The sequence below is a fragment of the Falco peregrinus genome, chromosome 5 (genome assembly GCF_023634155.1).
Source record: "Falco peregrinus isolate bFalPer1 chromosome 5, bFalPer1.pri, whole genome shotgun sequence".
Classification (NCBI taxonomy): domain Eukaryota; kingdom Metazoa; phylum Chordata; class Aves; order Falconiformes; family Falconidae; genus Falco; species Falco peregrinus.
Genome location: NC_073725.1, coordinates 77,252,945 through 77,266,904, shown reverse-complemented (window position 1 = coordinate 77,266,904; position 13,960 = coordinate 77,252,945). Strand labels below are relative to the sequence as shown.

Below are 13,960 nucleotides of genomic sequence, written 5' to 3'. Positions count from 1 at the left end.
CAGCACCCCTGGATGCTCTGGTTTGCCATAGTCAGAGGGGTCTCCTCTCCCACCCCAGCAGCCTGGAGGGACCCCAGCACACGGGGAAGCAGCCTGGCCCCCTCCAGCCTCAAAGAAGCCCTGGAGAGGTGCAGGGAAAAGCCTTTTCCCCAGCTGCACCCACATTCCCCGTGCCCAGCACCCGCGGCAGAGCCTGCAGAGACAGAAATAGCTGAAGGGAAAAGCTGCCACGGGGAAACGGGAACAGGCAGGGGAGGTGGCACAGCCCCGGGAGCCGCAGGCCTGCGGGAGGAAGGCAGCTGTGGGGAAGTGGGGAGCCCCTAACCCCACATGGGGCCACCACCTGGGACATTCTGCCACGGTGACTCAGGGACCCACCACCTCCTTCCCTGCCTGTCCCCACCAGCTGGCACCTGTTGCGGAGTTATCCATGTCCCCAGGCACCAAAGAGCCCTGGGCCAGCCCCGAGCCTTGTCCCACAGGGCTGGGCATTAGCTCTTGCCCTAAATCCCCGTAACTGCCCCCAAAGGGGGTGGGCAGCCCAGGCCCTGGCGGGTCTCCTTGCTCACACCCCAGCCAAGGGAGGCCCCAAGCTTTGTGCAGCCCTGGGGCAGGGGTGAGGGGTCCTGCTGCCCGCGAGATGCAGGACACAGTGTGCAAGTGGAAGGTGTGTAAAAATTTATTTTGTTATAGAGAACAAACCTAACACGGTATGGCTTTGCCAGACACGGACCGGTGCTGGGAGGGGGTCAGACCACCAGCCATAGGCCTGGCTCGCAGAGCCACACACGGTGGGCTTGGGCACAGAGAAGGGACATGGAAACACCAGGGACATGGCCTTGGCAGTGTCATGAACCATGGGCCAGTGGCAAGGGCGATGGCAGTGGGTGCCCAACTGGCACAGGAGCTCTGGCAAGGGAGGGACCCTCTGTCCTGCCAGTGCTGGGGACCACGCACCAGCAGGATGGGGCACCACCCTGGGACTGCCCCATAAGAGATGCCGGCTGTCACCCAGCCACTTCCCAACTCCCTCACCGGCTCCAGGACATGATAAGAAGTTTAAATAAACAAAACATATGGAAAAGCAACTCCAGCTGCTACCTCGGTGCTGCCCCAACCAGCTGCCTGCACAGAAACCTACCCTGAGTGTGCTCAGAAAGCTTAAGAGCTCGTGTCACTGAGCCAGAAGCAGACCCCCTGGATGGCTGGAGTCGCAGGATGGGTGCGAGCTGGGCAGGGGGCCAGCAAGCCTGGCCTTGCTCTTTGGGACTGGGGGCCAGGGACGCTGTGGGACTGGCCCTGGATCTGCAACGAGCTGAAGTCACAGCAGCTGCCCGGCAGCAAACGCCAGCCCGGGTGCAGGCAGGGGACAGAGGAGCGAGCTTCCAGTTGTATCAGGAGATGCAACGCCCAGAGCCTCATGCCCTGGGACAGCCTCAGCATGGCCACTGCCCCACAGAGGGGACAGCAGGACAAGGGCCATGTCCCAGCGTATGGCACGGTGTGGCACCAGCTCAGCAACGGCACTGCCAGGAAAGGACTGCAGCCTGCCCTCCGGAGCGCTGCGGGCATCCTACGCCCTCGCAGCCCTCTCCAGCTTACCAGTCCTCCTGAGGCCCTTCAAATACTGGTGGCCGTAACACTGGTGACCAGGGCAGGGGCAGATGGCCTGAGAGCCTGGCACACTGCAGGACTCAGAATTTGTGCAGAAACAAAAGAAGGAGCCCGGGACAGGTCCTGGGTATCGCTCCCGCCCCGTGCAGCCCAGGGAGAGGGGCCAGGCATGACCTGAAAAGAGGGGTGGGGGGTGTGAGCTCCCGGCACTCCACGGCTGCCTTTCCCAGTGCTGGCTGGGGGAAACAGGGACCAGAGAGGGAGGTGTGGGGCTGGTGCCAAGATCGACAGCTCTGCTGCTGCTGGAGGCCCCAGGGGCTGCAGGAGTGTTGCCCCACCCTGAGCTGAGGCACCAGCACAGCCCTTGGGGGAAGGGATGTGCCCGGCCCAACAGATACTGAAACACTCAGTTTGAGCTTAAAAACAAACGTTAAAAAAATTTAACAGAATAAAAGATGAGGGTGATCCTCCAGCTGCCGGTGAGGCGGAGCCCCCAGCTGAGCTGCCTGGCCCCTGCTGCTAGGCTGGGCAGAAGCCATGTGGGCGAAGAGGCTGCAGAGGCTGGCAGGGTTAGGCTGGCTGGTGCCGGGGGATCTATCCTGCTGGTGCTGGGAAGTCCGGTTTCACTGGTCCTGCAATCCAGGCTGAGGGGAAAGGAGGATTTCCTACCAGGGACCAGCTTGAGGCAGGGCCCCTCACCGGGGCATCATTCGGGACGGGGAGGCTGGTGTCACAGGGAGGACAGGGTGGAGAGTGACTCTCATTTGTTCTTGGCTAGCACGCGGTACAGCGTGAACCCTACCAGAGCAGTCACCGCAGTCCCCAGAGCCACCCGGAGCCAGAAGGACGCGGCTCCCAGCTCCACGGCATTCAAGTGGCTGCAAGGAAAGAGAGAAGAGGCAGTGAGCGAGGCACACAGAGAGGGCTGTCCAAACGCCACGCTAGTGTCCCCAGGGGGGGACAGAAGGTGACCACAGTGTTGTGCCCAGCTGAAGGCAGAGAGCACCAAGAGGCTCCCCAGTCCTGCAAGCCAGAGAACCCGCTGCCTGGCATCATCAGCAAGCCAAGTGATGGCTCTCTGCTCTGCTGGTGGGACGAATGCAGCTTTACCCTCCTGTGGTCTGGAAATAGCACAACCAACACCTAAATAATTAGTACGAGCAAGGAGGTATGTATCTGCCTTTCTAGGTCAAGCTGCTTTTACAACTCCAAGTGCACAGAGACCCAGAAGCAGATGCAGGGGGAGACGCTGGCACAGCCAGTGACACCAACCTAAGTCCTGCCTGAGCGTACACACTCCCTTCCTAAACACACGCTGTCCTGCATCAACATGCTCCTCTGAGGAGGAAAGACATATCCATTATTCATTCCCCAGTAAATCAGGGGAGAACAGCCAATCCCTGGCCCTCCATTACGCTGTTATTTATTTATACCACATACCCTAAGATATATTAAGAATATTTAAATTTTAATACTGCAGAGGGAAAAAAAAAAGTGTCAGCTCTAAAAATAAAGTTGTTTATTGAAAAGAAGCTGGAGGGAAAACCACTCACTAGTAATCGCATCCTGTCTTCCAACACACCCACATGCTCTCCCTGGGAGGGCTCTGCCCCCAGCATTGTGCCGGCCCTCAGCTTTCAGCCCCCTCCACCTCTCGAGCAGAGCGATGCCCCACGCAGACACCTTCTCCTTCCCAGATCTCCCCCCACTGCCTGCGACCAGCCCGTCTGCCCCCCTGCCCCGTCACCCAGCCCCTTTCAGGTGCGGCTCCTTCCCAAAGACAGGCTGTGCGCACAGAGGTCTCGCTTCACTGACCTCTTTTTTCAGTCTGATCCACCTCATCAGGAGAAAATAGCTGCCACCCCGCCTCTGCAGGCCTTGGCAAACTAGGCTGGCTACTCCCCTTCAGCATTTTTTATCTTAGGCTTCAAAAATAAAAACTCCTGTGGCAGGATCTATCTAATAATAATCTGCCAGAGACACGAGGCAGAAGAGAGCCTCCACCCTCTCCAAGTAGGGGAAGAAGTGGCCTTTTTCGTTTCAATTACTTGTATGAGCGAATGACACCAAGAAAGAAACCAAACCAACAGCACCGTGGCAGAGGGCTCGGACGCAGCCCCCCTCCCCAAGCTCTGCTCCCAGCTGAGCCCCCTCCGCAGGAAGGATACTAACGGGAAGGTGGCGGCGGTGGCCAGCTTGGTGTAGATGGTGGTGCCGGGTGGCCCCTGGCTGTGGCAGGAGAAGAGGAAGGGTGGCGGGAGGCAGTGCTTGTAGCAGAACTCGGTGGGGGACAGCCCGGGCTGCTGGCTCGCTTCTGGCAGGTCTGTCTTGGAGGCCACAAAGACGCAGGGGATCTGGCTGTCCATGTAGTGTTGCTGCCGAGAGAGGGAGAAGTCGCAGCGAGGCTTAAGTGCCCAGCCCCTGGGACGTGTGGGGCTGCCATGCAAAGCCTGACGTCCCACAGGGCCCCTGCCAGCCACCTTATAAATACTGGCACAGTAGCTGAAGGATCTGGGGTCGTTCAGGTCGTAGATGAAGCAGGCGACGTCGCAGGCTGCGTCCGACGGCTTCGTGAACTGCGTGTCAGCGCTGACCTCATACAGCTGGAGCAGGAAGGGAAGGGATGGGTGGCACAGCACTGTCTCAAGGGCACAGGCCATTTCTCACACCAGCACACGGACTGTGCTGGCATGACCACAGCCACAGCCCAGGGGTGCCAGGATGCTGCTGCAGCAATATGGGGGGACACAGCCCAGCCCTGCCGTCAGCCAGCCAGCAGCGATTCCTTCCTCTCCCTGACTTACTATAAGGTACTTCTCCTGGCCGTTGACCTGCACCGTGTTGATCGCGTAGAGGGATGGCTCCCCTGCGTTCTCCCTCTGGCCCTGCCACCAATGAAAACATCGTCTCAGACAGCAGGGAGCAAGAGCAGTGCTTAGGGGAGGGAGAGCACTGCCCACTGCCCCAAGTCCCTGTGCTGTAATGGCCACCTGAAGGCCAGCCTGCCCACGAGACGTGGGGCTGTTCATAACTTGCAGGGAAAGTCAGCATCACCTCAGTCAGATCGGGGAGATACGGCTGCCCAGGAAAGGCACAGCCCCTCCGAGATCCTCAGGACAAGCAGAGGGAGCGGGCCCACTGCCTCAGGCAAAATTAAGGATGCAAGAGCCACAGCGACTGGCACCAGCAGCACAGAGGGGACTGTGAAGCCCTTTGCCTGGCTGCTGGGGCCTGGCCATGGGCAGGGAGGTGCCATCACACGGCAGATCACTCAACGGCCTCACGGCTCTGCCTCCTGCTCCGCTGGGACGCCCTGCCGCAGCGCGGCCGGAGAGGGGAGCAGCCACTCACCGCGAGGCTCCTGCCGAGGAAGGCCTGCAGGAAGGCGGACTTGCCTGCGCCCCTGGCTCCCAGCACCTTGCAGAGGAAGACGTTTCTCTGGGTCTGGCCTTTCTCCAGGTCAATCCTCTTCTCCCGGGTCACTGGCAGGAGAGAGGCTGGTGAGCGAGAGGAGGGACCTGAGCCGTGACAGGAGGGGAGGGCATGGCCGTACCTGTGAGGGCTTGTGTCTGGGAGTCCTGCTCCGAGAGGATGGGGTAGCCCAAGTAGCCCAGGCACTCCAGGCAGTGCCGCACATCCAGGTAAGCCACAAGCCTGGAGAGACAGAGCGCACCGGGAAGCCAGCAAGATCAGCAAGGGCTAAGTGACATGACTAAAGGCAGGGGAGAGGGACTGAGCTTACGTCCACTGGCAGAGGAATCCATGCAGGGAAAGCAGGCCTTTATCAGTGGTGCATACCGTGTTGTAGAGCTCAGGGCCCCAGGGCACGCAGGGGAAGACACTGAAGAAGTTCTGCAGCTCTGTGGGCGAGAGGGCTCCGTCCTGGTCCTGCCAAAACACAGGGGAGTCAGCAGCTGAGGCACGACACAGCCTGTACAGGCACCAGCAGCTCTCTGCAGCTACACCATGCATTGTCAGGGTCCGGAGAGGGTCCCGGGCACAAAACCCACCTCCCTCACTGCTGCAGAATGACACAGGGATGCTTTCAATGGCAAAAATCAATTGCAAGCGAAGCCAGAGCTGTGTGAGCGTACAGAGGGCCTATGCCCCAGGGACTCCCATCACTGCACAAGAGGCAGGCCGATTCTGCTTTGCGATCACAGCTGGAACCACTGGCAGCCCTGCTACCGGGCAGGACCTGTCCACACTCGCCCCACAGCCCTGAGCTGCTGTTCCTGGCGTCCCTGGGGCCAGCCACCCCGCAGCAGCCTCCATTGGTCCAGCCTGGCCTTCCACACCGCAAGATAACTAACCCAAGGTCTGTGTGGCCACCAGACCAGCAGCTAACCACACACCAACGCAGCACCTTCAGGCTGGTGTGCCTGAGGAGGATCTGCCAGCACCTGGGCACGCAGGGACATGCATCAACTCAGTGCTGCAGCTCCCAGTGGCTGCAGAGCTGCTGTACCCCAGGTGCACATCAGCATCTGAATAACTAGTCCGGGCAGGTGCATGCAGATCCAACAAATTCCCTTCTCCCACACTCCAAAGAGCAAGAGCATGGCACAGATCAGTTGTTTGCTTTCCCTCTCTCCAGCCTGGCACCCCCTCCACAGGACTGGCAGCTGTGTGGGTGCTTGGGCTTGGTCCGTGGCTGCAGGCCAGCAGCTGTGCCTGCTTCTCCTGCCACCCTGCGTGCTGCAGCCAGGCACTATGAGGGGCCACACTACTGTGATGTTAACTCAGACCCATCCCCTGAAGGCCCAAACTTTACTGGCTGCCCTTTGGTCAAGGGTAGCAACCACAACCCCGTGCCCTTGACATGCTGCTGCCATCAGACTCTGTACAGCTTGCCGTGACCACCTCCTGCTCTCAAAGCCTCGGCAAGAGGCTGTGAAGGGAGCACAGTGGCAGAGGAAAGGCCTTCACTGGCACTACGTCTGCTCCCTGCAACAGAGGGGTGGGCAGGAGAGCGGCTACCCCCAAACATGCAGCCCAGCAGAGAGCAGCACCCCCTCCCCAGGTAGCTCCACCGCATGTTGCCCACCTTATCGTGCTTCTCAAACAGCCGCTGCAGGAACTGGTAGCCCAAGTGGTTGAGCTCTGTGGAGCAGCCGGGAGGAAGGCGGAACCTGTCAGAAGAGATCCAAGTGAGCCTCCTCAAGCCCTGAGTAAAGGGCAGCGTGTGAGCAGGTCTTCGGCCAAGCTGGATGTCACCCAGAGGACACAGCTCCCTACTGTCACCCTGCTTGAGGCCAGCGGTTGTCTCCAGGCCTGGCTATTCCTTGACACAGCCCTTTTCTTTTAGGGACAAGCCCTCAAGGGTGCACAGTGGCCGCTCCTTGGCACACCCATGCTGCCCAAGCAGCCGGGGAGATGATTTAGCGCTTGCTCTGCCTCATGCCCAGGGCTTCAGTAGGGCACGGCACTACCCCTGGGGTGCCTTCCACCAGCAAAGGCCCTGTCACCTCCCTGCGCAGGCTGCTGTCTGGAGAGAGGATGAGGCAGCTCACAAACCAAACCCTTTCATTACTGCCAGATCACCACCTCCAGGGTGGCAGGGAGCAGAGAAGAGAGAGCAGCTGCAGAATCAGCCGGGAGGGAGATGCTGACAGCTCACTGCCCCCGACAGAACCATTCTGCCTCAGCTCAGGCAGAGACAGAACAGCCTTCAAAAACCCCTTGCTGATGCCAAGGGAAGTTGGGACAGGCCTTCATTCATTCCCCACCTCCTTGTCCGCCTACATCAGAGCCAGCAGCACAATCAGCAGCTCCAAGGCCTGTTTTATTTGTTGCCAGCCCCACGTTGTCAGCTCCTGCCCACAGGATAAGGTGAGGAGCACAAACCTGACCATGACCTAAGGGTGTGGATTCAGCTTCAGCTGAGGAATGCAGTAGACCCCAGGGTGCAGAAAGGAGCCAGCAAAGGTGCTGGTGCCTGAGCTGCGCACCATGAGGATGTCACACCCTACCCGCCCCACTCCATGGTAGGATACGCACTGTGGGTAGAGATAGTCATCCGTCAGCTCCAGCTCGTCGTCGTACCCGAAGCGGCGAAGGATGGTCCAGGTGGTCTCGTGCCGGCCCCTCTGGATGAAGAGCGTGTTGAGAAAGAGGAAGCCTGCAGAGGAGATCAGGTGGCTCAGACACAGCGGGGCCAACTGAGCACTCAGCCTCAGGGTTCCACTCCTCAGGACCACACTTTCCCTGGGAAAACAGGCTGCTTGGCCAGAGAGCTCCAGCAGTCACAGCAGGCTCAGGCTTGAGAGGCAGGAGGCTCAGCCCCAAGGACAGGGCCCCTCACACTGTGCTGAACGAGATGGGTCCCTCCATCCCTTGCTGGGCAGGGGCACGGAGCCCTTGTGCTGTTACCATTCAATGTCAGGCCGTTGTCCTGCACCCCGTCTGTAGTGTTCTTCCACACAACCATCTTCACGTCCTCCAGTGCCTGGGGAGCCAGTGGGTTTCCAAAACAGGACTTCTACCTCCCAAGAAAAAGGTGCTCATCGTCAGCAAAGCACACACAGCACAACCCTCTTTCTCACCACCATCCCTCTCCCCTGGCAAGGAGACTGTGTTTCTAGGAGAGAAAATCCACCCAGCTCATGGATTACTGCCTCAGACCTTGACCAAACCCCTGTTCTTTAGCATCCCACTAACATACGACTCAACATCTACCTCCAGAGCCTCCTGCTCTTACCACTGCAGAGCAAACTTGGCCCAAGCCTAACAAAGATGGAAGACCTGCGGATCCCCATGTGCGCCGAGATGCACCCTACGGTGCTTTAGCTACGCAACAGCAGAAGTACTGAATGTAAACAGGACGGCTATGTCAGAAGGGACAGTCAGCCTTTCTGCCTGGTATTGGATGGAAAGGGGACCCCAGAGGCTTTCCACAAGGGACTGGGGAATATCTCAGCCCTGCAGCCAGCCGTACCTGGAAGTAGTTCAGTTCATCATCGCTAAGGATCTGGTTGTTATCCTGGTCTGAGAGGTTGAAAATCCGGGTCAGCGCTCGTGCACACGCAGGTTTCAGCTGCAAGGGACCAACCATGGTGACAAAACCAGGGTACCACCTTCGACCTGGCTCTTCCTCCTGCCTCCTGACACCCCATGCACAGAGGGGTTCCCTTCCTTTACTGGCTGGGTGCACGGTCCAGCTAGGCCACTATTGCAGCTACCTTGGAGGTGGGAGTCAGGAGCAGGACAGCCCACGGGAAGTTTTCTCCTGGACCCTTCCCACCGTGGCCAACACGTGGTCTGGAGCATGAGGGCTTCTGCCCCACCATGCCCCAGGTCCCTGCAGCTCTCTCTGGCCTGGATATGCTCAGCTGGCTACACCCAGCACAGGACATGGGTGCTTCCCCTTGCTCTGGCTGCGCTGGCCCAAACTCTCCACCCTCCTACCCAGGGGCAGAAGCACAGCACCAGACCAGAGCGCTGTGATGGGAAGGAGACTCCTCCAAGGGGCTGGGAACAGTGCTTCCTACCTGCTTCTCCTCTGGGTCATAGAGAGGGGCGGTGGGGTGCAGCACAGCTTTCTGGGCATAGTAGAAGAGTTCAGAGATGTTCTTGAGGTTCTTGGCGGAGCACTGGGGGAATTCAAAGGAAGAGACAGCCCTGTGAGCGAGGACAGGTGATGGGCTGGTGATAAGGGGCTGGAGGAAGACGACACGAGCTCCCCAAGCCAGGTAAGTTGTGCATCAAAGCACAGAGCAACACCTGTTCACCATGAGGAAAAAACCAAAGGAAACCTCTTGCTCATGCTGCATCTTTGCTATGCGTGTTCCACAGCCCCAGAGCCAAGTAGGGCTGCCATGTAGCTCCAGCATCAGTTACAGCTGGAGAGCCAGAGTGGGCAGACACTGAAACTCACTCCCTGCAAAGTGGCAAAGGACAGAAAGCCTAAAGCACAGGCTCTCAAGACCCAGATGGGGTACTCTGGCAGAGCAACATTTGCAGGACAGGTCTCCACAAGCACAAAGGCTCCCTGACTCATGCCAGATAAGTGCTCCTAACCCTCAGGGAGGCTTTACAGAAACCCTCCAGTTTTCTCACCTCCACACAAGTCTCAATCTCTGAGAACTGGTTCATGATGGGCAGGATGACATCCATGGAGCTCCCCACCTGCAGGTCAGACTTGTTTCCCACTAAAATAATGGGGATCCTGGGAAAAAAAAAGATGGAGAGCCAGAGAACATGAGTGAGGCCACCCCTCTCTTGGTCTCAGCGCTGCCCCAGCCATGCATGCTCCCAGGCAGCAGGCCAGGGAGCCTCCCCACCCTCCTCTACAAGGTCCAGAGCAGCTTTCCTCCCTCCCACGGCTGTGAGCACCCATCTGGAGAAACAGACTGCCTGATCCTGCTTACGCTTTCACCCAGCAACAATATGTTCAGGAGCCTTTAATCCAGCACAGCAGCCTTCTGCCTAAGTGATCCACACACAGATTGTGGCTTCTGTGCTCCCGTACTCCCCTGGCAGCCTCTTCTCCCTGCCTGGCTCAGAACAGATAGAGGGGGGAAGGAACCCTCTCCTCTCCCTCAGCCTCAGCTGGATCTGCGAGGGAGAAAAGCTCCCACGTTCTTCTGCTGCAAGTGGTCTGGCCACAAGTCATAAAGCTGGTTTGATCTCAGTAAGCTCAGGAGGGGGCAAAGGTGGTGGGCACCCCAACAGCCTGCTAAATCCCCCAGTTCTGCAGCCGCAGACCACGCCACACACGGTACCTGGAGCCCTTTTCAACTCCCCCGTTCACCATAGGGATCCACTTTGTGCGAATCTGAAAGGCAAGCACAGGGAAAGGGCTGTCAGCGCAGCCTGAGAGGCAGCTCCCAGCACAGGTGCCGGGGCAGCCAGCAGGGCCCTGCAGCCATCTGCTCCCCGGCACTGCCCCACACCAGCAGGCAGCGCAGAGCCAGGGATGCTGGATGCCAGCAGAAGGATGCAACAAACCTGTTGCTCCCCAGCACGTGAGGACAATGGCCAACGTGGGAGCAAGCCCAGGCTCTGCTCAGCCAGCCTCTGCTTGCAGGGGTCTCAAACCCCAAATCCTTCACAGGGCTGGGGGTTGTCAGTACCCACCCACACCAAGAAGCTGGGGCAGCAGGGAAGGACCCAGCGCTGGAAACCCCTTCCCCTCTGGTGCTGCTGCTGGAGCAGGGCTGGTGGGGTGCTGGTGGGGAACCCGTTACCTTCTCAATCGTGGCTTCCTTGGTGACATCGTACACCACGCAGACCACGTTGGCCTGCAAGAGAGAAGCAGCAAAGGGTGGTGAGCCAGGGTCCACACGGCACGCTCCCTGCGGCAGGGAGGCCAGCTGAGCCCGAGGCACGGTGCTGCGGTGCTGCCGTAGCGGCACGCCAGCCCCACGGCCAGGAGCCCCGGCCCCACGCGCTGTCAGCACGCTCGCACTGAAACCCAGCAGCGACAGCTGAGCGCGCGTGAGTGTGCACACGTACACACAGCCCTCCCACAGCAACAACTCGCATGCCGTCAACACAAGCTCTACAACAGGCTGCTCAGAGCAAAGACGGGGGCTCGTCTGCTTCAGGAGCTGCTGCGGGCACATCTGCTTCCATGCCTGGAGCCCCGGCTCCCTGCTCCCCGCCCCTTGCTCCCCCCCCCAGCATGGCTGTGCCCGTGCTCCACGCTGGGCCAGTGGCCGCTGCCCTCCTCCCCTCTCTGACCCCATGCAGACAGCGCTGACACCAATGCTTCATTTGAAGCAGACAGGAGGGATCACTGGCCCTTTGAGGAGAGAGTTTAACGCTAATCCCGAGGACACACAAGGGTTTAGGCAGGATTTCCTGGAGCTGTTTTAAGCCTCTGTATGCTCTTGCTGTCTGGGTGGAGGGAGCAGGACCCCCGTGCCCACTCCTTGACCATTAGCCACTGAGGTGGAGAGATTAAATAGCTTTGTTCACGTGAGGTGCACAGGGGAGAGACAGTTTTATTATCCATAATCAAGAGGTCCTCCTCCCTGCAGAGCCGAGGTTAATCCCAGGGCAGAGAAGAGCAGCTGGGCTCACCCCAGCCAGCCAACTAGATTACTCCTCCATGGCTGCTCTGAGGGATGTGGGAGCCCTCATTCCTCCCTGCCCAGCACTCCCCAGGGATTCAGCTCCCAGACCAACTCCTCTGTGCCACTGCTTCCCCAGGCAGCCACAGGGACCTAACACAAGGAGCAGGGTGGTCTCACCCAAGCTCAGCAACTGCTTCTCCCCTCTTCTGAGTCCGTTGGGAACATCTGGAGGCTAAGAGCACATTGTCTGCTCAGCTGCCTCCTCCTCCTCCCCCTCCTGGTGGGCAGCAAGCTGCCCCCCTGCCCCCCTGAAGGCTCCCTGGAGGGCTAGAACAAGCCACACACGACAGCTTACAAGACAGAGAAAGATTAAACAAACCTCTAAACAAAATGACAGCATTAATCCACAGATAACCAACTGCCTGTGCATCTCCGGGTGACCAATGGGGAGAGTGAGCAGCCACGCTGGCTGCAGGGCTACAGGCACCGCAGCCTCCTGTCCTGCAACACCTCTGTGTCCAGCCCCGCTCACCTTAGCGATCTCCTCCTGCAGCTCATCCTCCGTCTGCTCCGACTCTGAAAATGGAACAGAGCAGTCACCAGCTGCCCCCAGCAGCAGGGCCCCCTTCCCACTCCCCTCAACCAGGCAGAGAAGGGGAGAAGTGAGGCCGGCAGGGAGTGAGGGGGGACAGGCCCTACCTGAGTAGTCCACTATATGTGTGGGGACCTTCTCAGGGGTGACATCAGCTGGGATTGTGATCTCCTCCGCACGAGGGGGCACCTGCAAAGCCAGCAGACTCCAGTCCAGCCGGCCATGCCAAATGCAACCGAGTGGACAGGTAACAAGGGACTTCAGATCCCAATACAGCTGCACAGCTCCATCCCTGCCAGGGTGGGATGAGCTCCAGGCCACAGACCACCCAGCCCACCGGGCTGCAGCTGCCGCTACAGCTCACTACAGTCCAGCCCTCACACAGCTGGTGTCCCCAGGGTGAAACCTTCAACCACCCTCCAGTCCCGAGCCCTCCCTTGAGACGAGCCCTCCTTTGAGAGGCAGCTCCTGACAGCACAGAGTCCCACCAGAGAAGCCATCTTTCAGATGAGTCATCGCCAGCACTGTCACCCCTGCTACAGCTCCAGAGATAAGCCTCAGCACTCCCCCAGCTCTCCGGCCTGACCTCCTGGCAGCTGGGAGAAGCTCTAAGCTGATTGTCCAGGCTTTGCTGCGAGAGCATGGGAAGGTGCGCGGAGCCAGTCCTCCCCCAAACCCTTGGAGCTGATGCTTCCCAGCACAAACATCGCAGAGGTCACCATCTGCTCGCAGGCAGCGAAGAAACCACCTGGCAGCACGAGGCAAACATGCCCAGCCAGACCGATCCCATTTCCTTATCTGAACCACACTGGGAGAGTAAGCCCCTGAGCTGGAAGCTCCAAGGGGCACACGTAGGCAGGCTGGATGCTGCTCCTCACAGATGACCCAGTTCAAAGTACCGAGCCCACCTCCAGGTGGGCACAGAAGACAGGAAACATGGTTTGGTCCATCCCAACAATTCAGTGCCAGTGTCGGCACAGCAAGGCTGGCGCCGGGGACCAAACAGCCCTGCCGCGCAGGGCAAGGCTGGGCCCCACAGCCTGCCACCCTGGTGGGTGCAGAGTCCCCCAGCAGCAGGTGCCTGTGCCCCTCCCCAGGGCAGAGAGGGCCCCAAGTCAGGAATTAGAGCACAAAGCGAAGAAAACAGCCTTTCAGCTGGAGCTCCACGGGGCCCTCACCGTCCTGCGCCACCCCGGGGCTGTCACCGGGCCCAGGGAGCTGGGGCACTCCAGGCACCCCCGCCTCGGGCCGGTGGCACCCGGGACAGAGCCGGCCCGGGGGCCCAGGGCTCCCCCCCTCACACTCACCTCTTCAGGGAACTCCTCGCCCACCAGGGCCATGATCAGAGATGTCTTCCCCACCTGGGCTAGGAAAGAAAGGGAAGAGGTTGGCACCGGCCCGGCGGGGCGAGAGGCAGCCGGGGGGCAACGGCCGCCACAGGCGGAGCCAGCGGCCGGTCAGTCAGTCACCCCCGCGGGCAAACGGGGACGCGGGTGCCACGATTCCGCCCGGATCGCCCGAGGAGCCCCGGCGGCGCCGGCCAGGCCGGCCCGAGAGCGCTGCGCCGGCAGGGGCCACGGCTCCCGCCCCGCCGGGACCACGGGCAGGCCCGGCCGCTGCCCCGGCCCCCCGCGCAGGCGAGGCCCTCCCGGTGCCCGGTGGCACCCCCCGGCCCCAGGCCGCCCCAGGGGCTCAGCCCCCGGCCCCGCCGCCCCCGGGCATGCCCCCGGCGCCC

General features: G+C 60.2%; 1 protein-coding gene across 3 annotated transcripts in view; it reads right to left on the bottom strand.

Annotated features, from left to right (window-relative positions):
* Positions 1 to 661: 661 nt before the first annotated feature.
* LOC101921810 (mitochondrial Rho GTPase 2) overlaps positions 662 to 13,960 on the bottom strand; it is a 45,326-nt gene continuing 32,027 nt past the window's right edge. For 2 of the 3 annotated variants that reach the window (XM_055806506.1, XM_055806504.1), the window contains 18 exons: positions 13,533 to 13,591; positions 12,333 to 12,414; positions 12,166 to 12,209; positions 10,803 to 10,856; positions 10,338 to 10,390; positions 9,673 to 9,781; positions 9,105 to 9,206; positions 8,552 to 8,650; positions 7,987 to 8,095; positions 7,615 to 7,735; positions 6,662 to 6,746; positions 5,357 to 5,502; positions 5,168 to 5,268; positions 4,966 to 5,096; positions 4,419 to 4,499; positions 4,095 to 4,217; positions 3,787 to 3,989; positions 662 to 2,492 (listed from right to left, as the gene is read on the bottom strand). In XM_055806506.1, coding sequence (XP_055662481.1) covers positions 2,375 to 2,492; positions 3,787 to 3,989; positions 4,095 to 4,217; positions 4,419 to 4,499; positions 4,966 to 5,096; positions 5,168 to 5,268; positions 5,357 to 5,502; positions 6,662 to 6,746; positions 7,615 to 7,735; positions 7,987 to 8,095; positions 8,552 to 8,650; positions 9,105 to 9,206; positions 9,673 to 9,781; positions 10,338 to 10,390; positions 10,803 to 10,856; positions 12,166 to 12,209; positions 12,333 to 12,414; positions 13,533 to 13,591 — 1,820 coding nt within the window. In that variant the 3' untranslated portion in view covers positions 662 to 2,374. The remainder of the gene's footprint in view (positions 2,493 to 3,786; positions 3,990 to 4,094; positions 4,218 to 4,418; positions 4,500 to 4,965; positions 5,097 to 5,167; positions 5,269 to 5,356; positions 5,503 to 6,661; positions 6,747 to 7,614; positions 7,736 to 7,986; positions 8,096 to 8,551; positions 8,651 to 9,104; positions 9,207 to 9,672; positions 9,782 to 10,337; positions 10,391 to 10,802; positions 10,857 to 12,165; positions 12,210 to 12,332; positions 12,415 to 13,532; positions 13,592 to 13,960) is intronic. The other variant, XM_055806505.1, reaches the window with a different exon arrangement.